Source organism: Osmia bicornis, chromosome 15 (genome assembly GCF_907164935.1).
Source record: "Osmia bicornis bicornis chromosome 15, iOsmBic2.1, whole genome shotgun sequence".
NCBI classification, from domain to species: domain Eukaryota; kingdom Metazoa; phylum Arthropoda; class Insecta; order Hymenoptera; family Megachilidae; genus Osmia; species Osmia bicornis.
In genome coordinates this window covers 2,589,661-2,612,136 of record NC_060230.1, presented here as the reverse complement: position 1 = coordinate 2,612,136, position 22,476 = coordinate 2,589,661, and the positions used below count along the sequence as shown (strand labels likewise).

The 22,476-nt window shown below is 43.7% G+C and overlaps 1 protein-coding gene across 4 annotated transcripts in view; it reads left to right on the top strand.

The window, feature by feature from the left end:
* The window catches only part of LOC114882827 (homeobox protein prospero), a 31,984-nt gene extending 25,528 nt beyond the window's left edge, over window positions 1–6,456 (top strand). For 2 of the 4 annotated variants that reach the window (XM_029199900.2, XM_029199899.2), the window contains exons 4-5: window positions 4,473–4,617; window positions 5,938–6,456. In XM_029199900.2, coding sequence (XP_029055733.2) covers window positions 4,473–4,617; window positions 5,938–6,117 — 325 coding nt within the window. In that variant the 3' untranslated portion in view covers window positions 6,118–6,456. Of the gene's footprint in view, window positions 1–4,472; window positions 4,618–5,919 lie in introns of all 4 variants that reach the window. The other 2 variants (XM_029199898.2, XM_029199897.2) reach the window with 1 other exon arrangement.
* Window positions 6,457–22,476: the final 16,020 nt, after the last annotated feature.

Sequence of the window (22,476 nt, the reverse complement as noted above, 5' to 3'; positions counted from 1 at the left end):
GACGGGCACAGCTGTTCGACGCAAAGGGAGACGGGGGGACAAAAGTTTTCAAGGTGATCGACACCGGGGCTAACACTTTGCGAATCTTGGCGGATTGTCGGTTGTTCCTTAAGCGTCTTCTCCCCTTCGAGGGAGTCGCCCGTGGGAAAGTTGCGCCAAGAAAGCCGCGCCGAGGGGTTCAGAGACTTTAAGGGTCAGCTACGGGTCTTGGGGAAGCGAGGTGTTCCGAATTGTCGAAGGTCGGTCGGCTTGGCATAACCGTTAAAAGGGAGCCGGCTGGTTGGCTTAAGAAGCACGATTGAAGATCTTTGAATAGAAAAACGGTGAAGGGGAGAATGTAAGGCGAGAAGACGCGAGTCGTCGTTACGCCCTGAGTCACTTTACCCGTTTCGAGTCGGAAAGAGAGAAAAGAAAAATTGCAACTAAACAGGGGATGTTTCGATGGCGATTGGTGTTCGCGGATCGACAGGGTTGCTGCGGAATGGTGCGAAATGAAAAAAAAAAAAAAGGAAACAAGGAAAACACAAGCAACCACTGAAGTTTCCCCTTTTAATTGGTGCTCTCGCTTGTACCGCGTGCGAGCCGTTACAAAAGCGACGCGTCGAAACAGCAACTCGCGACGATGAAGATCAGGTATGAAGAAGGCGTCACGACAACGAGCATCGTTCCCATTAAACGCTTCAATACGCGGCACCTCGAAAGCTCGCATTGTTGCTTCACCTGCGCGCCATAATACGCACCGCGGTTACGAAAAAAAGGTGTTCACGAATTTACGGACGTCGCTCGTCGCCCGAGTACTCGACGACTGGCTTTGTGCTCGAGAAGCACGCTGGAAAGAATTGGACGCGACTCAAGAATTCCTTGAACGACAGAAACGGTTCCATTCAGACCACGCGAGCAGGACAAATGAAAGGGAATATTATAATTGGAAGAAAGTTAAAATTTTAACACTTCCCTGGGTGTGGATAAAACGACGGTTAAACGAGCATTAAATAGAAGGCAGGATGTAAGATTTCCTTCATCGGGAAGAAGTAAGTCAAATCGTGGGAAAAGAGGCCGACATAATTTTATCCTCCCTTCTCGAGATAATATTTCTGATGGAGCTAAGGATCGCGAAAAGGAAAAAAAGAAAAGAACGCGAGGTAACGATTTCCGTTCGAGCTGAGAGTTAATTATTCCCTCTTCGAAGACACTCCGTTGCGTTCGTCTTCCTTCTAACCGTCACCTTTCTATCTGTCTCTCTTTTTCATTTTTTTCTTTCTCCTCTTTTTTTCGGTGGCAAAGGCAGCCTCGTAATTAGATGCTAATAATCAGCACCCTCCAGAAGGATCACGCTCTTTTCCTCTTCCTCTGGCCCCGGTCTCTCTCGGTCTCACTCGACGTCGCGTCGCCCCGTTGCAACGGGGCGCAAGAAAACCCAAGCCCCTGAAGAGCTTATTATTATCCTAATTATACAATACTATAATGAATGACTTCGCGGCTCACCCTCTAGCCCCTTACTCTCACTATCTTCCTACCGTTTCCACACTCTATCCGCCTCTCTTTCTCGCTCTATCTTCCTCGATTTCTCCCTCTCGCTCCTTTTTTCCTTTCTTCTCGCTCACCGTTGCTCTTCTCCTCTGCACTTGGTGGTCGAAGAGTGGCAATTCTAGCACTCCGGGCTTTTTGTCAAACCGACTACGGAACTAGTGCCGTCTCCCTCGCGCCCTTACACCCCTATTATGCGACCATCCAACGTCTCTCGTCCCGTTTCGCTCTCTGTCTCCTGGTGTCTGTTTTAATTAGGCACTTCGCGGATATATATACGTATCTACCCGGTACGGTATTACGTAGCTACATGAACCGGAGCCGAGACCTAGCCCAATCTGCCTACCGTATTCCACCTATACTCGGCGATCCGACGAGCTTGAATGCGGTTGATGGGTGGTTGAGTAAGGATTATAGGCGCAGGTGACACATACACGTTACCTCCGTAGTGAGGTTGAAGTCGGGGGGTGGCTCGGCCCCGATGGGTCGCTGCTACCGCCGCCGCTGACGGTTCAAGGAGACGTTGAAATAGAGTGAGAGAGTGAGAGAGAGGAGGAGAGAAAAAGAAGTGTGCTGCGACGGGAGCGAAAGGGAGAAACGAGCCAGCGCGAAGGGAGAAAGTGAACGCGGGTGATATAGGTGGTGAGGGAGCGAGAAAGGGCGCGGAACACGATTCTGCAGAGACACACACCTCTTTCAATTCTCCTCTCGTGTGTACAAGCTTCTCTGACTGACTGCTGATAAGAGCACGCGAAATTGTCTTAATTGGTGAGAGAGCCAATCTGCGAGTGATCGAATGAGAAGAGCCTCTCCCGTCTCCGCCAACTGAATCCACCTCTCGCCCTTTCTTCTGCTAGCCAGCTATAGATCCGGCCGCGACGCATGAAAGATCCCATTGTTTTCTTCCGTTGGCTCGAGTGCGTTCGATCAACGAGTACCGACCAAACCAATCATCCAGCTTTCCCTGATTCTCGATCTTCTTCGTTATTTTAAGTGTCATCGGTTTACATCCATCTAGTCTTGTCGGTTTAAATTCGCGCCCTCGCGTCGACTTGGTCGTTGTCAAATCAACGATATCCTTCATTTTTAGAATAAAATATCACAGTCTGGATAGGATTGTCAAAGAGTTTAGATAAGAAAAGAATGAGGAATCTTAACGGAATATTGGCGGTCGTTTAAGCGACTATGCTCTCAGTAGGAAACGAGATGGACGGATACGGAAATGTTCGTCGATCTTTCTGTTTCACGAACGGCGCGCGAGTCCGCCAGGCGGAAGCAATCTTAAAAATTGCTCCCAACGGCACCGAACGAGACCAAGACCCGAAGCTTGAACTGGTTGGCTCACATTGTCGAGCATTCAGGGAGGTCGAGTTATACAAGCCGCAGTAGCACTACCGACTCGTTGCTTTCCCGCTGAACCGTACTTCTTTGCATCCCCTCGGGATCCAAAGTGCAAGATCAACCTGACTGCCATTCTCACTGCCATTCTGGCCTGCTACTCTAGGATGTACTTCCACCAACGGGGGCCGACTTCTGTGTGCATTTAAGGGTGAGGAGGATAGGGACCCGGAAAGAAGAAAGATCGAGGAAAAGAATGGAAAAAAATATCCGACCAAGTAGCAGCCTCCTCTTGCTGAACACCGTTTCTACGCTCTCGCGGTTCTCGCGTCAACTCGTTCTACTGTTTTTCTCGATCGACTTTCTGTGCATCGGGTATACAAGAATGGCAGGACGTTTCTTTTTCTCATCCACGTCTTTTTCATTTCTTCAGTCGCGCTTTATGTAGAGGTAGAGATTCATTCGTTGGTTCCATAAGATATTAATACAGTAAACTCTTGTTATATTCCCATGGATGGGACTATAGGAGGGGAGAATTTTTCAAAATTTCAACCTCTTATTTCAAGGGGAAAGAAACAAAAAATTTCTAAGAAAAGAATTAATTTCCATATTAAAATATTAGCGCGAAATTTAACGATTTTTCCACTGAATGAACGAAAAACGTATCTTACAAGGCTGTTTCGTTCGTCTGGATGAAGAGGAACGGAGCGCAAGCGTATAGAAACTAAGTCCGGCTTTGGTTGAATTGAAAAAATAATTAATTTCTTAATCAGTGGCAGAGTTGCATTGAAGTTGCTCGCGCAAAGACGTCTCACAAAGAGGCACGGCTGGCGTTCAAAGTATTCGTTTTCTCTGGCGGCACGACGCGTCGTGCCTCCTTTCCTTTCCCGAGTTTTTCGGTGAGATCCACCGAAGCGAAGCCACCCCTTGATGCTGGCCCCGTTACTCCCCTTCCTGCCATCTCTGCACGGTAGCTCGGGTCACTATTACTATACAAATTACCCGCCAATTAGTGACTTGTGCTTGTTTAACTGCGTTAATTAATGAACGTAAACGGCAAACTTGGCGGGGACTCGATTTTTTCCTTTGCCGCCCACGAGAAAAGAAGAAAAAGCGTATCGCGACGCGATCCCACCGCGTTTTCTTTGTAAATGCGCGCGCTACCGTTACGTTTCACTGTGAACCTACCACCAGTTAGGGTGTCTTGGACGATACAGTAACGGAGTTCTTAATAGTTTCTTTGAACCGTGTCGCTCGACAACCGACGACGAGTTGTACACATCTCTTCGCACCCCCTTCTTCGCTTCTTCACCTTCTGCAGCTCGCGTCAGACCACTTTTAGTATCGACCCTTAATTAATTATCGGTAGTGCATTAGCATTCTACGTTCGCCCGGCACGACACCCGGTCTCGGTTTCGAAGGAAAAAAGAAAGGAAAAATTAATTTTCATGTTTATCTTCTTCTAATGTTAGGGAAGAAAAATAACAAATTGATTTTGAAAAAATCTTCGATATATTTGAAATTATATTCGTAACTGGTGAAAATGCTCAGATACCTTGTACAATACGAAAGTGATCATTGTCATTAATTTGGTTCTTATCTTTCAGGGAGTTCTACTATATTCAAATGGAGAAATACGCGAGGCAAGCGGTTTCTGAAGGTGTGAAGAATGTCGAGGAGCTTCGGGTCGGTGGTGACTCGGAAATCTATCGAGTTCTCAACCTTCATTACAACCGAAACAATCACATTGAGGTAAGTGATTTTATCTTTCTTCTAATACAATGTTTCTTGTAATAAAAAATAGCTGCCATGAGAAATTCAATATTTACAATTAAAATACTATAATAGTTTCGAATTTGAAAAATATCTCCCGACTTTCACAGTGAATTGAAAATTAATTAAATGAATAATAATTTCTATGATTCGGAATAAAGAGAGATTTTGTTATTCTAGCGTTAATCCGAGTAACCGTATAAAATAACATTTCTATCCTCTATGATTCTCTAATCAAATCGGTGATGTCAGAGTTGAAATTTCGATAGGACCAATAAAATAGCCGCGAGCCTGATCGTTTCTATCGCCTAGTATGCAATTATTCGGCGGTCGGTGTACGGCCAGGCGCGTTACCCATCTTTCGATCGGTAGAACGCTTTTAAACGAGTTCGAACTCGTACACATCCGGCTTTTACACGTCGAGGTTTCCTCGTAAATCACTCGTACGTCTCTACTTTCCCATTGTGGGGCGCAATTTACTTTCGCCACCGCGTAACGACCGTTGATTGTATTTACAGCGACCGGGTGACGGCGTGTGTGCACACGTAAAGCAGCTATTTAATATTATTTAACGAGTCTCCGGTGTAACCTGGAGGCTCTATTCTTCCTCTCGCCCGTTACAATCGCCGCCCGCTTGACGCGTAATTAATTACTCGTGTTCGTTAATAACCCAAACGTACTAATTATCAGTGGAAACTCTTAGCGCCAGTTCGTCCGTGTGACCGCTCGTCTCGCTCGTTAAGCGATACACGCGTCACATCGTTTTAATTGTTTCGCTCCTTCGGTGGATCGTAATGAGCGCGGAGAAATTATCTTTCTCGTTTGTGACGGATTTTATTTCTCTCTTCCTTTTCTGTTCGAGCAACCTCGCGATTCACTCTTTGATGTTTATTCCCTCGTCAAAATGCGAAGTTATCTAGAAATAAGAAAAAAAGATAGATAGTTCAAATCGAAATTGTTATAGTTTTTTGTAGAAAAGAGAATTGATGAAACTTCAACCCTTCTAGGATCATGCTCTAAAATTTATATTAACCCTTGAACAACGTAATTTGCTCAATGCAAAATTGAATTAAAATTAAGATTCTCCACTGTGTAAATTCTCCTTTTTCATTCACTTTGTAAATAATACTTGGAAGAAAGAAATAGAAGATGGAAAATTGATTTATGATTCCCACATGGTCCTATAAGGGTTGAAAGTGTTATTCCAATGAAAAATTGCAATTATTATTTAGTATATTCAGAAGAGAAAAGTAAAGGATCTCGAATATTATCCCCTTAAAGCCTGGTTATGAATTACAGGTACCGACCCACTTCAGGTTCGTCGTCGAGCAGACGCTAAAGGAATTCTTCAAAGCAATCCAAGGTGGCAAAGACAACGAACAGAGCTGGAAGAAGTCCATCTACAAAGTGATCGCTAAGCTGGACGACGCGGTACCGGACTACTTCAAGACCCCGAACTTCCTGGATCAGCTCGTATGAATCAGCAGGTCGCGTGACTCTTGCTCTTCGTGGTGCGCGGGCTCGTCAGCGCTCGTCGGCTCCCGGTAAAGTCAGAAAACTAACAGAACGATTACGAAGAGGGAGGAACGGTCAGCGAGGAAGGATCGCATCCGCCATTGGAGGTACACGTCCTTCGCGTAAAAGCGCGTTCAGGTATCCTTACAAACTAACATATCGCAGAACGATCGTGAGAGAGATAGAGGGAGATTAGTTGGGAGGGAGAGAAAGATAGATAGAAATGAGATAAAATGTTAGGGAGATTAGAGGAGTAAGAAAAAAAAAAAAAAGAAAGGGAGAGAAAGTACAGAGAGAGAGAAACGTTCGAACGAACGAACACGCGACGTACGGAGGCATCGATCATCCTAAACCGAAAAGGAACCCGATGAGGAGTGCCGACGAAGGATCAGGCTGTGACCTAATCACGAGACAACGTTCACGAGCGGGACCGGTTGGATTTATTTCACGCTTCGTGCCTTTTTAATCGGACCGATCATAGATAATTAATCGCGATCGGATGCGACCAGTTACTAAGCGAGGCCACGAACTGTCCAGCCTGTCCACGCCGCGGACGGCATCGATACGACGACGGTTCTGGGAGGAAGCGGAAGAATACATAGAACGAGAAAGCGTGGTCAACGAACGGCAAGGAATACTACACACAAGCTTCGAACGTCGAGTATTGTTTTCGATTTGTTGCGTAACAAGCAGACAACAGTTCACCGATTACCGCCTAATTTTAAGACCCTCGTTTATTCCGAATCTAGACATGTAAGGGAAGAGAAAGAGCATTCGTGAAAAACGGTGACGACGATCGATCGAAGGCTGGCATTCTTTCGAGCGAACGAAAAGTTCAAATGGTATGGCTACCGTTTTGTCCAATATTTCTAGATGAAACCGATTTAAAAGAAAAAAGAAAAGTTTACTACTTATCGTGTGTTCGATGGTGAAGCAAGATCCGCTGGACGGATCCTCCGCAGCTTCCGTTCGAGAGGCAGAAGAGGAGACCCTCCTCGTGGATCTTGGTGGAACGAGCGGTGACGAACGGTATCCGCCCTCCGTTTCCGTTCGTTTCCAAGGCGCTACAACGATGGCCAGTTTCACTTGGCATTCGTCACGCTGCGTACCTTTGGTCTTTTTCTTTTTTTTTTTTTTTTCTACGAGGAACCCTTGCTGCTCGATCGAACGCACCCTCGTCGACCCGTCGTCCCGACGGCAATTTCGTTTCTAACCGCGATCGCTCCGACATCCGCTCGACAGAGCCAAAGATGATTAGTTGTTTCGAAAGGGATCCCAGGATGACGGTTCGTACCGAATCGACGGGAACAACTAGCGACGTTACCAAATTTTACTTTCAAGTTAACCCCGTCGTTTCCGAAGACGATACAGCCGACCGGCAAACGGGCCGGTCTCCTGCGCGTCGATCCTTTCTTTTTTTTTTTATTAATCCTTAAGTTGTACATAGGTTCAGTTTTTCCCAAGAATTCTAGCGAATATTCTTTGAAGAGACGAGACGGTACACGGTAAGAATTCCTGAATGGCATTCGTCCGAACGTGATATCCGAAATCTGGATGTTTCGTTTCTCGTTCGAGCATGGATTCTTAGTACACGACGTTTACGTAGAGATGTTTTTTAATTAAATTAATGGTTAATTGATATGTAAACGAGGTTAGGCTAGTCGCAGTGACAGGAGTACGAGTAACAGGGACGACGAAATGGGAAGTGACGATATTTTCGATGATTTGCACGTGAATTAAAGAAGGGGGGAGATCAATTTTGAGAAAGAGACTAAAAGATAAATAAACAATCGTACGCCGGTGCGTAACTATAATAAAGGTAGATTATATTTAAAAAAAAAAAAGAACTTATATAATATATATATATACATATATAATTGCATCAAATTCTATGTATATATATTAGACTTTAAAGCAAAAAGACGAATATTGGCGCGATTAAAATTGCGTAAAGAATGCGTGACAGAGGATTAGACGACCATAAACCTCCCTTATTTCCACTTCTACCCTAACCACGTCACACACACGTTACACACGCGCGCGTACACGTCCTAACCAACCCCTTCCGGCCGCGCGCGTACGCACACTAAGCGATACACACTTTACAACCCTTATTGTACATACAAGCACATATATGCACGGTTTATTCGCGAGATGTTCATTGCTAACGCGTATGTGTTCTATCGTCGCAAAAAAAAAATGATTTCTTTTTTTCCCGGTCGACGATTTGTAGATACGTTATCGTACGTTATGATAATTATTACACCGAGTTATATTGTAACTTAAATTGATTGCCTTTTCACTATTATTATTATTCCCGCTATTATGTGCACTATTATTATTATTATTATTATTGAAATATTATTGCTATTATTATATTATGTTACGAGTATTTTGTGAGAATGCGAGGATTACGATTGATTTCATTCCCTGAAGCCTTAGTTATTAGCCGAAATTTATCACGTCGCAGGAATATCCAGCAATACGTGTGTACCCTGTTCACGAGATCCTGTCCCCTTTACTTTATTTCCCTCCCTTGTATATTTGTAAGCTTCACTCTCACCGTATCTACCTTCTGGCATTTTAGTTTATTATTGTATTTAGTTATTGTATTCGCCACGACCATTATAATTATTATTACTATTATTATCATTATTATAATTAAGCATGAGTTTATGCAAGTGTACACGACAAAGAGAGGAGAGCAATCAACAAAGGTATTACACGGAAGAAAAAGAAAAAAAAAACACGAACACATGAACACACACGTTTCTGTAAGCGGTGAGTCTTAACCTAGTCACGAGTCACTAATGTTTTAATTTTAACGATCGATTTATTGATTATTATTTTATTTATTATCTACGAGAATAAAAGCGACACATTAGACTCTAAGTTGTCTATTTTTCGTTTTCTTTTTCTCGCGTCTTTTTGTAGCGTCGTTACGTTTTCTACCACCGAGCAGTACGCGCCAGACACTTCGCCCCCATCCCCAAAAAAATGCCCGAAACCACCACCCCCCCTCTTCGAAATTGTGCATTCGAATTCGATCGCGGCCGGCGAATACGTTCTCAAGTGTTAATCGACTGCCGCCAAACCCGGCCTACCTTCAATCCAACACCGAACGAACCGATTTTCACGAGGAACGCGACGACGATTCACGTGTCGCGTGCGAAATCGTCGAATCGAATCATTGTGGAACGAGAGGAACATCCGGGGCTCCCCGCGAATGGGCAACAAAATCGGGGGCTGGGTGGGGTGGATAAAGGAAGATAAAAATTGGAGAAAATTTCGACTCTTAGATAACTAGACAGTGGCCTAAAATTAAAGTAGGATCTCCTTCGGCGCTGGCCTAAGATTTGGTCTAAACGTTCACGTTCGGGGAGGAAAAGGGGTGGAAATAAAGAAAAAACGTACCTGCGCTCGCACGGGAGCCTCAATCGATTCGATATCACGATTTCCGGCAGGGAACGTAGCCGTCGTCGCGTAAACTCGTTCGCGTTCGGTTTCAGTTCCTATTCGCACCAACAATCAGCGACCACGTTATTCGCCCGGCGATCATTTAGCAGTGAAACTTAATCTACAAATGCGCGAATTTTCGTAGCGAATTGTTAATCGATCCGTTGAAATTTTGGCTATCCGCTGATTTAAGCGTTGAACGAGACAAAATGATACATACGTGTTTGTTTAATAGGGGATGAAAAATAAATTTGCTAAATGTTAGGTGAATCGATCGTTGCGAACGAATATGATCGAGGAATTATTTAAAGGAGGCTTATTATTTTTCTACGAATTTATTTAAAAAATTCTCTCGAATATACGCGTCCAAATCAACGATTTCTTACTTCGAAGGGTGCCCCGAAAGGGTGCCCTGTTGAAAACGCATTCGTGGATTAAAAATGAGCTCGCTCCGGGATATTGAAACGCTTTTTCTCAAAACGGAGCATCCTCTTCGCGGCAATTAAATAAAAATCAATGAATAATCAACCCTCACTCGTTACCGTAAAACCGCTACACCGAACACCCTGACACTTATTCTTGCGACAAAGAAATCTGAAAATCAGCCGACCAATAGAAACAGTCTATCAAGTTTTTTCACACGCTTAACAGAAAGTGAGAAGCATGCCAACAGTTGACCAGAAAATAAATATTCCGGTATCGAAAGATGAATTTTCGTAAATAAAAAGAATACAAATCCCGAGTCGTCCTTCTCATCGCAGACGGAGGCGAAATCAATGGAAACAGGATCTAAACTAGCCGACAGATAAATCTCCGTTAATCGAGAAAATAAAAAAATCACGCGTCGAAGCCTAATTCTCGATTTGCAACGAGGATTTTCGATTTCTTTCTTCAAACGACCCGCCGCGAAGGACGAACCGCCACGGATCACGCAAACGAATCGCGAACAAGCGTTCGAAAGTCCAAAAATATAAAATAAAAGAAAAAATAAACGGAGCCGAAATCCGCGTCCGGTCCTCTCGATCGATCCGCTTCGTTTCGGAATCCTGACGAAACGAATCGTTGAGAAATTTTCGGACAAAGTCGATTCGAAAATGTCGAAGAACGGAGAATTCGGACGCGGATCGGAGAGTTGGAAAAAAAACGAAAGGGATTCCTTTAGCCGACGAAACCTTTACGGACAAGAGAGTGCGCGCGATCCTGTTCGAGATTACGAAAAATGGAGGAAAGTCGAGGATTGAGGAGGAAGAAACGAACGATAGCCGATCGACTCGCCGTTATTACGTTTTTTTTTTTCGTACAGCGGGGCTGTAGCACGGAGAACGAGTACACGGAACGAATTGATATAAAGAGAGATTAAGAACGGTTTCTTCGACGATGGATGGAAACGGTGTAATTAAAACGCACCGTACGACATACCTAAACGCGTAAATTTTAAGGGACACGTGTAAGCAGAATTAAGTAATAGTATTTAACGTTAACACTTGCAAGCTATTAATTATTATATAAACGATTAACTAATGGTAATTAAACGGAATGAAAATAAAAAAAATGTAATATTGATAAAAGAAAGCCGAACGGAAGGTCGTGTCACGCTGCAGCGAATAAAAAAAAAAAAAAATAATAATGAAAGAGAGGGAGAGAGAGTGAGAAGAAGAGGATTAAGGAGCCGCTTTAATTACGACGGCGAAACAAAGAGGTTGAGAAACGGAATACACGCAACACTAATAAACTAATTATTATTATATGATTATATATTATTATTACGATTATTGCTATCGAGTTCGAGAAATTCGTCGTGATAAAAATTGATGAAAAAAAAAAATTTGCGTAAGACATAGGTGATAGCTGTGAGCGAGTGCGGGATACCTATTCATTAAAACGCGGGAGAGAGTGATAGGAATATGTTGCATGAGCGTGAGAGGTGATCGTGAGACTGGACAGGGAAAATTTGCGAATAAACTTCGAGGTATGTTCATCGAGAATAATAATTCCTCAAACTATTAGGAGCGTAATTAGGATATATTTATTATGACGAGATATAGACATGGCGTAATGCAACGAGCGAGACACGAGGGTGAAAATGTGAGAGGCGAGAAAGTTTATGCGAGAATGAAGTAAAAAAAAGTAAAAAGGAAAAATATATAAAACGTTTTTTTCTCTGTAGAATATCGTCGCGAGACGCGCCTTTCGGATCGAGCGCGTTACGTTGAAAAATTTAGTCTAGGGACGAAAGGGAAGAAGAATCGTGCGATTGAGAAGAACAGTGAGGAAGAATGAGTGAGTGCAAGAGATAGAACGAACGAGAAATTATGTTTTTATGTGAGAGAACGCCTACGTATGCGAAGAAGGTTTTAAAGAAGAAAAAAAAAGAAAATTAGAGAGGAGGGAGAAGAGAAAGATTACTGATTGTTGACACCGAGTGAGCTAACTTTCTGTGTGATAATCTCGTAGTACACGTAGCCCGTTAAGTCTACAATACGTTTCGGTAGAGGAATTTTAGGTGAGAACGACTAAATCTTTTTTAAACGTCGGACGATATGAAATTAACGCGAAGGAGGAGACGATTACGGTCCAGGATTTCGAGAGGTCTTTAACAATTATATATTTTCATCGCTCCTTTCGGAAAATTCGTCGGTTTGGCCGACAGTCGACATATCATGTTGTATTTGAAAAATTCATATGCTAATTAGTTGCAGAGAACTCGACGGAGCCGTCGATTACTCCGGCCCGTCGAATTATAATAGACCATCAGTTATTTGATTTAGAGAGTAGATATATTGAGAATTCTTCGTCCTCAATTAAGAGATTCGAGACGCTTTTCTTTAATTTTACATCGCCCAATCGTAATTCCACCCTTTGCAGGCCGTGATTTTCTAACAGGATTCCGTTCGTATTAATCGAATCGTTTAACCTTTTGAGTAAATTAATTTATCATTAATCTTATAATAGCTTCGGTTAACCGCAGTGAATGTTACCTTGATTTTTATAAAGGGGTTGTTTACTTAAAATCGAGACGAACAGTTCCAGCGTGGATACTTTAGCAAAATGAAAAAATGAAGGGACTAAGAGTATTAGTTTCTAAATGTCTTTGGCGCAATTTTTGAAAAATCTATTTCGAGGACAGGAGTGAAAGGGAGGGAGAGAATGAACAGCGCGATTGAGGGGGAGAGATTGTTAAAAAGAAAAAAGAAAGAAAATTTCGTAGAGGCAGCGAAAATTCTAAATTAAAGTTCCTATCGCTTCGCCTTCTAAGCCTGACACGCCGGACGCGTAGATTTTTAAATAAACAACCCTGCCTTCCCATTAGACTGCATCGTTCGCCGTTCAACTACCTCGAATTATAAAAAAAACTACCGACGGCACTCCCCCTACAGCTAGGTAAACGGCCTGGAAAGGGTTGACAGACACCGTTCGTTTAACAGATCAACTCCGATATACAAATCTGATATTCCAAAATCAACCCCCTGATCGTGCAACCCTCGTCTCGAATTTCGAAAAATCGAATCACAACTCGACACGGGGGACGAAGAAATGGAACCTCTCGGAATTCGACCGAGGATCCGTCGAAACTTGGGGGTAGGAGGGTGGGTGGGTGGGTAGGGGGTTCAAGGGGTCAGAGACGGAGGCCGAGGAAATTCGGGAACGGTGTAGAAGCGTGTAGGGAGCCAAGTGTCCTTGATGCGACCGTCGTTGAAGCCACGAAATCTCGCGATCTCAACAGGTGATTTTTTGGAAACGTAAAAGTGGGAAATTTGAAAAATAAGCGGGGATAATATCGGAATCGGTACCATCGGGAGTAATTAGATAAAAAAAAAGTCACGACTGAGAAGAAATCCATACAAAGTGCGATTTCGGAACTGAGTTCGGAGCCACGGGCGATAGACGATCGGCGCAAAACCGATTCTAGTTGAGGGAGAGAAAGGAACGGAGCGTTAGCGAGGGAGTGATCGACGACGAACGACAGCGAATCGAGAGAATGGGAAATTTTTTGAAAGAAGAGAGAAAGTGACGACGAGTGATCGTGTTGAAGAAAAATTGATAAAAATTATACAGAGATCGCCGACCTCCTTGGCTACCGGGAGGTCCGCATATATGTATTGTAAAAAAGCAAGCTTAGTAAATGATAAAGAAGGAAGAATTAGGAGAGTAGAAAGGAGAGAAGAGAAATTATTAGACCAGTTGTAAGTGTAAGATAAAAAGAAAGAGGAATCTTTCGCCCCCATCCTTTTCGTGCACGATACTTTTGGCAATTCTTTCGCGAGCGAGAATGTAATTCTGTATGTAACGATGCTTAACGATGCGAATCAAATGAAAGTGATAGAGTGACAGATTGCGAGTGATTTTTCGAGATAAATGAAACGAAACTAAGAGGAAGAATAAAGGACGGGATTAATAGCCCATTAGAGGTCCGTCGTCCGACTCAGTAGCGCTATCGAGGAGGATAATAATCGATTGCAAAGAGGCAGGCGATACACACAAAGCACCAAGAATGGCAGTTATTAAAAGTGTCACTATCCATCCAACCCTTCAACCACCGAGTGTGAGAGCAACGAATGATTTAGCGGAAAAAAATGATGTGTGAATCTTGACGAGATCCTGCTTGCCAGCGGAACCGTATTCCGGATCCTCGAAATTCATTTCAATTCGTTGTCCAGTCTTCTACTCGGATCAATTCCGTTGCAAGTATTCATCCTCCAACCTTCACCGTTGATTTCACACCTTGTTCGATGATTTCATCACTCTCGTCTAGCTGATCTTCCGTTAGAGATCGACGTTATATCCCTAAGGATAATTCGTGAATTAATCGTTGCGCGTGTGAATGAATCGAAGGAGCCGGAAGAGGGTGGTGAATGATACGTGCGTGTACCCGAGAAGAGCACACACTAGACGAGTATATGTGAAAAAGAAAGAAAAAATTGTGTTTATGTCTGTACTCCTGGCGTGTATTACTTACGCATACGTCTCAGTCAGCAAAAAAAAAAAGTCGTGTTAGGTTATACGTATTATCGTGTAGGGAATCGTAGGTGTATTAAGGTAAACATTAACATACATAACAAACAAACAAAAAAAAAAATAAATAAAACAAACAGATAAACAAAGGGAGAGAAAGAGAGTGAGAGATTGAGGAAAGATAGCCGTTTTGGGATGAAACAGAGGAGAAGATGAATTATTTAGTAAACGGAAGAAGCGGAAGGGAAAGATGTTAGTAGCAGCGAAGCAACAAGAGAGATAAATAAGAAAAATGAAAATAAAATAAAAATAAAATAAATATCTACGTTGATGTGTGAGGATGTGAGCTAGATCGCCGCGTTAAGTCCAAATGAAGTCCTCAGAGATAATAGAGAAGCGCAGACCCTCCGTAGATTCATGTGAAACAAGGGACGCGAGCCTGAGCACCCTGTCGGACCATCATCGTCGCTCCGGGACAAGCATCAGGGGTTTATATAGTGTTTAAAAAGAAGAAGAAAAAAAAGAAGAAACTATCACGCCAATGCCAGACAATACTTTAATACAAAAAAAAAAATAAATAAATAAATAAATAAATGAATGTTAGTCGTTAAATTTCGTCGGGGGAAACAAAGTTTCGAACGGAAATATTTTTTTCGAAAGACGTATTCCGATAATCGACAACAGGGGAGATTAACAAACGGAACGACGATGGATGGTGACGACTTTTGCCCGGTCAGCTGGAACGTCTTGTAAGAATATTGTGGGAATTGTTTTTCTGCGCCTTGGCCAGCTCGAACTTTCGGCCTAGGTCGAGGCAACCTGCACACGCAAGTACATTTTCGGCTTGGTACCTCTGTCTCCGTTCGAACCGTTTCTTCATAGCCAACCATGAATCACAGATTTATCATAAGATTTTCTTTTCGATCCTCCTTACGACCGATCTTCGTTGCAATAGACTGATCGTGCACACACCGATCTATCCAAATAATTGTACAATGGATCCTGAGATCGACGCGAGACAGAGGTCCTCGTTCGCCAACCTGCCTACTTTCACGCATTACGATATTTGATGACTATATACCACTTTCGACACGAGATTATTCCTTTCGTACGTTTTACCGGCGTTTTTCTCAGTTCACTTTCGACACGAGAAGTTTCGGATTGATTCATTGCTGTCTTAGGTTGCGCGCAAGACGACACACAGAAACGTGGCGCGATAGAACGTCCCGGATATCGTTCGTCGCGAGCGCGGACCTCAAAGAGGTGCTCGCCGCAACGAGGTCGAACGAGAACCGGACGTTCTCTCGCGACGGAGAGCGAGAAAAAATTCTGTTTTTCGGCAAACACCAAAAAGAAAAACTCAACTCGTTGGTCGGTTCGGGAACGAGCGGGCGTCGAATTCGACGCGCGTCCGTTCCCGAGACGCCTACGGATTCACACGACAAGTTATGTGCTCGGTAGGACGGCGTACGTCGATCGCCTAGCAGCACACACCCACACACACGCGTACAACGACACATCGTACACACGAAATGTTAGAGGGACACACATCGACACAGCGCAGACAAACGTACACTAACACCCGGCACACGTACACGCAGTATTTTGGCCAGAATCTAAAAGACACATCAAGGAAAAAAGTACAAGTTTATCACGTTGCGCCTTAATGTTAAAATTAAAAGTTGATCAAAAGAGTGGAAGTTGAAGATGAAGATGAAGAAGAAGAAAAAAAAAAAATAATGCGAAGCGTATTCTTAACCAAAATCGGCCTTAGTATATACTTTTTCCGGGGCCAGCCAACGACGAGCGACGAGCGACCTTCTCGGATCGCGATGCCCATCCTCTCAACCCCCGTTTTACCATCCCTACCCCTCCCTTTCTCTAGATTGTATAAAAATGATATATTATAAATATATGTATACATATACTATATATCCGCCGGCGGCGGGACGTTTCGAAACCTCGCAGCTAACTCAGCAAACCACCGAACCATCGAAAGAATTTAGGGGAAAAAGATAGAAAGAAAGAAAGTGTGAATGAAGAAAGAAACGACGAAGATGAAGAAGGAACAAATAGTCTTCTCAGTTCCCGCCGCGTCCGGCCGGATTCGAAATTCTTACGGTTCGCGTCCATGTTGGACGAGGAGGATGGTTGCGCTCAGGGCGTACCGGAAGCGACCGGGTGCGACGTGGACGCGAAACCAGTCTTTCAAAAAATCCTTGCTCGTCGATCAGCCGGAAGGTCGTCAGTCGATCGTCAACGGGGCCCGAGACAACCCCCTTTGCTCCAGCGAACCCTGCAATTCGTCCCACGTACCCATCCCCTTTCACAACCCCACCCACGGTCCACCTTTCCAAATCCGCTCGAAAACGAAGAGCAGAAGAAATTAGAATGGAAAACACAGTGAAACAAGCCATCCGTCAGGCGGGAGAAGGAGAAGGATCGAAAAAGCCGTTTCCTTTCTCGCGTCAGAGAAGAAAAACACTTCCTGCATTGTGAAATTGAAGCGACGACGCGAGTGGACGGGTCAATCGAAATTATTCTAAGGACTCTCGTCTTCGGGCGGGAACGCAGGTGAATTGACGAACGACGGAGCAGTTTGTTCAGACGAAACGTGGAAGACGAGGATGCGTAGAATAATAACGAGAGGGATTAGAAGAGCGAAGTTGAAGTACTCGATTGTCGATACTCGCTGTTTTCCCGCGGCCGGGACGAGGGAAAATTCGCCGAAAATCCGAGAGAATTCGATAAACCGTGCAGATAAGAAACAGATAGAGAGAAAGCGAGCGAAAGGGAATGAGAGAAAGTGAGAAAGCGAGAACGAGAAGAATTTCAGGCGTTGAGGAGGGATCGACCACGTATTATCTCGTCGCGGAGATCCGCGATAATTCTTTGCCATCCGTTTTCTTTCACGAACGTATCTCCGAGGGACTCGACCACCACTCCGGAAACGAAATGGGGCGAGATAACATCCGCGCAGACTACCCGTTCTGGATGAATTCAAATTGAATACTGCGCATCGGTGGACGGCTGAACTTGCGACACTGGGCTGAAAAATTGAATCAAAATTCGAAAAAATTAATTATAAAAATAAATTCATTCCTCTCGACATAAGTTTGTCACCGAAATTTGGATGCCTGTTGATAACGAAGAAAGGATAAATGAGGGATTAATTTTTATTAATAACTCCAGTCAGCAATTAGGCCGATCTCATCGGTTCGCGTTAATTGGGCCAGCTCGTTAAACTCCCGTACCTGTTCGTTCAAGAGAATCGATAAGGCGATCGAGCCTGCGAAGAGAGAATGAAAGCGTCAAGGAACGATCGTTTCGGCAGTACTTGCGATCAAACGTTTCAAATTCGTCACGGATGCAAAACGATACGCGCCGTTCCACCGAGGCGCGTGATCTCACACACAGAAACCCGGCTTCAAACCCTCTCTGAACAGCACGCGACGATCCAACTGACCCAATCCAATCCGACAGATATAATCGAGCGGTACCGCTCGATGGAACCAGCACTCGACACATGGGAAACGCAACAAACAATATAAAGCAGCGCATTCATCGAAGCCTCTCAGCAGAAAACGCCACGAAACATGGAACCGTGACAACGTTCGAACGTTTTTGAACGAATGCGATCAGCCTCGACGAGGCGTAATGCCCCGAAATACATGCTTAAACCGTACAGCATCTCGGGATCTCCCTTCCAGAATCAAAGAAAATAAAATCGTATGATTGCGAAAGGAAAGTAAACGGAGGGACGGTCGACACCGTCTTCGCCGATTAGTCCTCAGTGTACATAGTAAACGATATCACCGGTAGATAATAATTCAGGCAGGCAATAATCGTAGGCACAATTATTGCTCGTTCGTCCGATTCGTCGATAATGTGGACGGGAATAATGATTCTAAGGAGCGATAATAACGGCGTACCGACGGTAATTACAAGCACGATAGTGTCGGATGCAGGTGCTCCCCGACACTGATCGATAAAGGCAGCTTAATATTTTGTCGATACCCTTTAACCGGACGGTTATCGAGGATCAATTAATTTTACTTACGCAGTAATTCGCTAAAAGTTCCTAAACTTAGAATACCGGTTTTCTTCCGCGTTTACATAAAGACGAGGGATCAGTTACAGGCATACACGTCGATGACAAATTCGACGCCGGTTTTCAGTTTCCTTCTCGAAACTAATTCCAATTAATACACCAGTCTAATTTCATTTTTACTACTTCTCCGTATACCGGTAAATTTCATCGCGACACATTAACAGAATACAGATTTAAAGAACGATGGAGTTAACAGAGGATTCACCGCAAGAAGTATATAACAGGATACCGAAGCTTAACGACGTTTACACACAGCCCCCATAGAATTAGCAGAAAGATACACGAAACGGCATTTCTCACGACTCAGTTGACGGGGACAGCATTACGAATCGAAGCGGCGAGCATCGTACTTCCGGCGCGATCAAGAAAGCCGAGGGATGCTGAACGAGACGGCCGTGAACCGGAAGAGAAGAGCTGAGCCACGCGGAACGATGAAGGAGATGAGTAAAATGGTCGCTGGCCCGTGGACGCGGCCCAAAACGCCGCCGATCGACTTATTAGACACGAATGCTTGAATTCTCTCGAACGAGAAGCCACGGAAGCAATGCGAACCGGAAACACACGCACGCACGTCACAGAGCGATATGCAAAAGAATAGAACCAAACGATTATACGTAACCCAAGACGAATCAAACAGAGGGAAGAGAAATAATATAGATAGAAAAAGAAAAAAATATATATAAAACGCACGACCGATCTTATAATCCGACAGATAAATAAAGAAACATTGAAAACGAACGATCGATGAGATATTTTTTCTCTTCGATCGATTCGAGGCTACAGCTTAACCCGACAAAACCTTGCCACTTGCAATTCGTTGAAAACGCGACGCGTTCGAAGCAATTCGCATAACGTAGAAACGAAGCGATGCTACTATTAACAGGATAAAGAAAAAAAAAAATGAAGGAAGCGTGTGTGTCTGAGAGTTAGGAGAGAAAGGGAGAGAGAGAATGGGAACGAGAAGAGAAGAGTGAACGGGAAGGAGAGTTCTTTTTTCCAAACATTTTTTTTTCCATTTTTTTTTTCTTATTTTAAATAGGTGGGCAGAGAGCGAGGTGGGAGAGAGAAAGGGCGAGAGAGAAAAGAAAAAGAACGGAATGCGTGATTTTTTAAGGATAAACGAAACCAACCAACCGACCGACAAAACAAGCAAGCAAGCAAATAAGCAAAAACAAAAACCTAAAAAAAAAAGAAAACAAATTCATGGAATCACTGGAGATTCGCTATTCGACTTTCTGATTTTTCGCAGATTTTCGCGCGGGACAACAGGTGCGTCCCCTCCGAGATCCCATCCCGCCCCCCGTAACCACCGCTGAACAAAGATAAACAAGATGAAAAAAAAAATTGTCACCACCTTCCAACCCCTCGGTAAATCCTTCCCAAACAGGAATAAGGTTTGCTTCCAAAAAATTAATAATAATAATAATAATAATGATACTAATAATAATAATAATACTAATAATAATAATAATAATCCGTACGCGTTATCGAAACCTAATAAAAAAAAAACTATAAACTACCTAACAATAATTATTAAACGATAAAAAGGGTTAAGAGTATTGATTAATTCAATTATACCTAACGGTTAATTAAAAATAATTAATGACTAATAATACTTATAACGATAATACGATATAATGATATATAGTATGAACGGTACGAGGACAACCCGATGATAACATGGCGGCTAACAAACAATCCACCGAGACGAAGCGATCCGGCCTAGATAATCGGCAATGGCCAAGAATGGGGGCAGTGCCGATCGAGCGTGACGTTTTCGATAAACAAACCAGAGTGATGATGAAGATGAAGAAAATGAGAAATGTGAAGAAAACGAAAAAAAAGTGAGAAAAATGAAACAAAATACAAGTCTTTCCTTCGAAGGATCGCGCTCGAATTCCCTCGTTCAAGTGTTTCGAGTCGGGACAAGGCAGATGCCGCGACGCCCTCCCCGACGTCGCAACCACCTCAGCGTCGGATTCCTTCTCGTCGAGGTGGACGTTTCTTACCCATCATTTATACGCTAGCTTGTAACTTGAGACTTAAGTATAAAATTGACGAAAGATGGAGAATACACGTTCGAGATACACACTGACAAACACACATGAACAAGCATTAATTGATACCTAATGATATAATTATATTATTGATATAACTTACGATTATGAACTATCCTAGTGGTATTATATGACGACATAGTTGATTGATCTGTTTAATATTGAATGTCTGTAGATCACGGAGCGTTTGGAACTCTATGCTACCCGCCGAACAACCCTTAAAGACCCAGCTTTGACCGTACCCTTACCCCATCCCGGATCTTCCTTGAACACGATATCCCAACGCCACGCAAAACTATCACTTAAGAAATACCGCGTGTCACTTGAAACAATCGTCGACCGAATTATAAACATCGCGATATATTGGATAAATAATTGGATACCACGTCCAGGGAATCAATCGAACCGCAAAATTTCTAAAAAGAAAACGAGAAAATTTCAAAGAAAATTGATCGAGAATCGATCAAACACGATATAATCCCTTTCGTCTATGATGAACGATTAAAAGCTGGAGCTACCTGTCGCGCAAAGGAGGGTTCCTGAATATAAATCTATATATCTGATTGTTGTCGATGAAAATCACACGCGAACCCTTCGAAGATTCTAAGGGTGCGAATGTTTCATAAGGATGCGCAGAAGGCACTCTGCTCTTTACAACCGGATTTCAGTTCCATACCTTTTACCGAATCGGCGCCTCCACTAGGCGCCGTTCTACACCGCATAGCAAACATAAACTCGAGGACAACTGGTTTTAAGTTTCGAATCGAACAGGACGATGCAAATAGTTCAGCTAAGTGCAATAGAAACCGAAGGGCCGTCCAGCGCCCTTCGTTCACCTAATAGCCTTCGTGTAAGAGCACATCCACGCGGAAACGACAGATCGACACCCTACTGCTTCGACCAATCGGATAGAAACACAGGAACGAGAAGTTCGATGGAATCAGCGTGGAAATCCGAAACAAAGAAAAGAAAATCTAGTGCAATTAATAGAATTAAAGAGGTGGAAGTCCTCCAGCGCGATCATGTATCGTCCACAGAGAAGCATAGAAAAGCGAGGCCTAGAAAGGACAAATTTTTTGCGAGAAACGCCTCCAAGCCCTCTGCCTCTGTTTTTTAAACAAACGCGCCACGCGGCGTCCATCGACAAGAAACACGCGTCACGAAACGGTTCGTTCTTCTCGATCGACGTCTCCGGACCATAGAATTGTTGTGTTTACGTTTTATTCTAGCGGGTAATTTTCTCGAGCGACCGTGCGATCTTCGCGCCATCGATCGGCCATTCGAACGGTCTTCGCGCTCGGACGCCATTCGAGCGGCGGCAAGATGGCCGCGGACGATCGCGCGACCGCCGCCATTATTTGTACATTCGTCAGTATATTTGTTGCCTCTTCGATGATCGAACAATGTGTTTTTTCTTACAGCAATGTTTTACATGCTGGTCAGTTTTTAACACGCTTCCATCGTGCTCTCCCGTTTACGTTCCAACGAGAGAGCCGGATCGCGACGAGCCTCCGTTATGTAGGTGATAAAATAATTACGTTCTTGCTGTTTATCTCGATTGATTAGTTCGATTGTTGACTCGTTGAACCGATACGGTAGACGAGGCTCGATCGCGACCGATTTCTTCTCTCGGGGGAAGAAAAATGAACCGGACGCGGACGATGGATACGTTTTACAGTGTTGAATTTACACGGAGATATCCGACCCGGATACGTTATGTATAGATTTTTCCCGTTATCAGAGGGT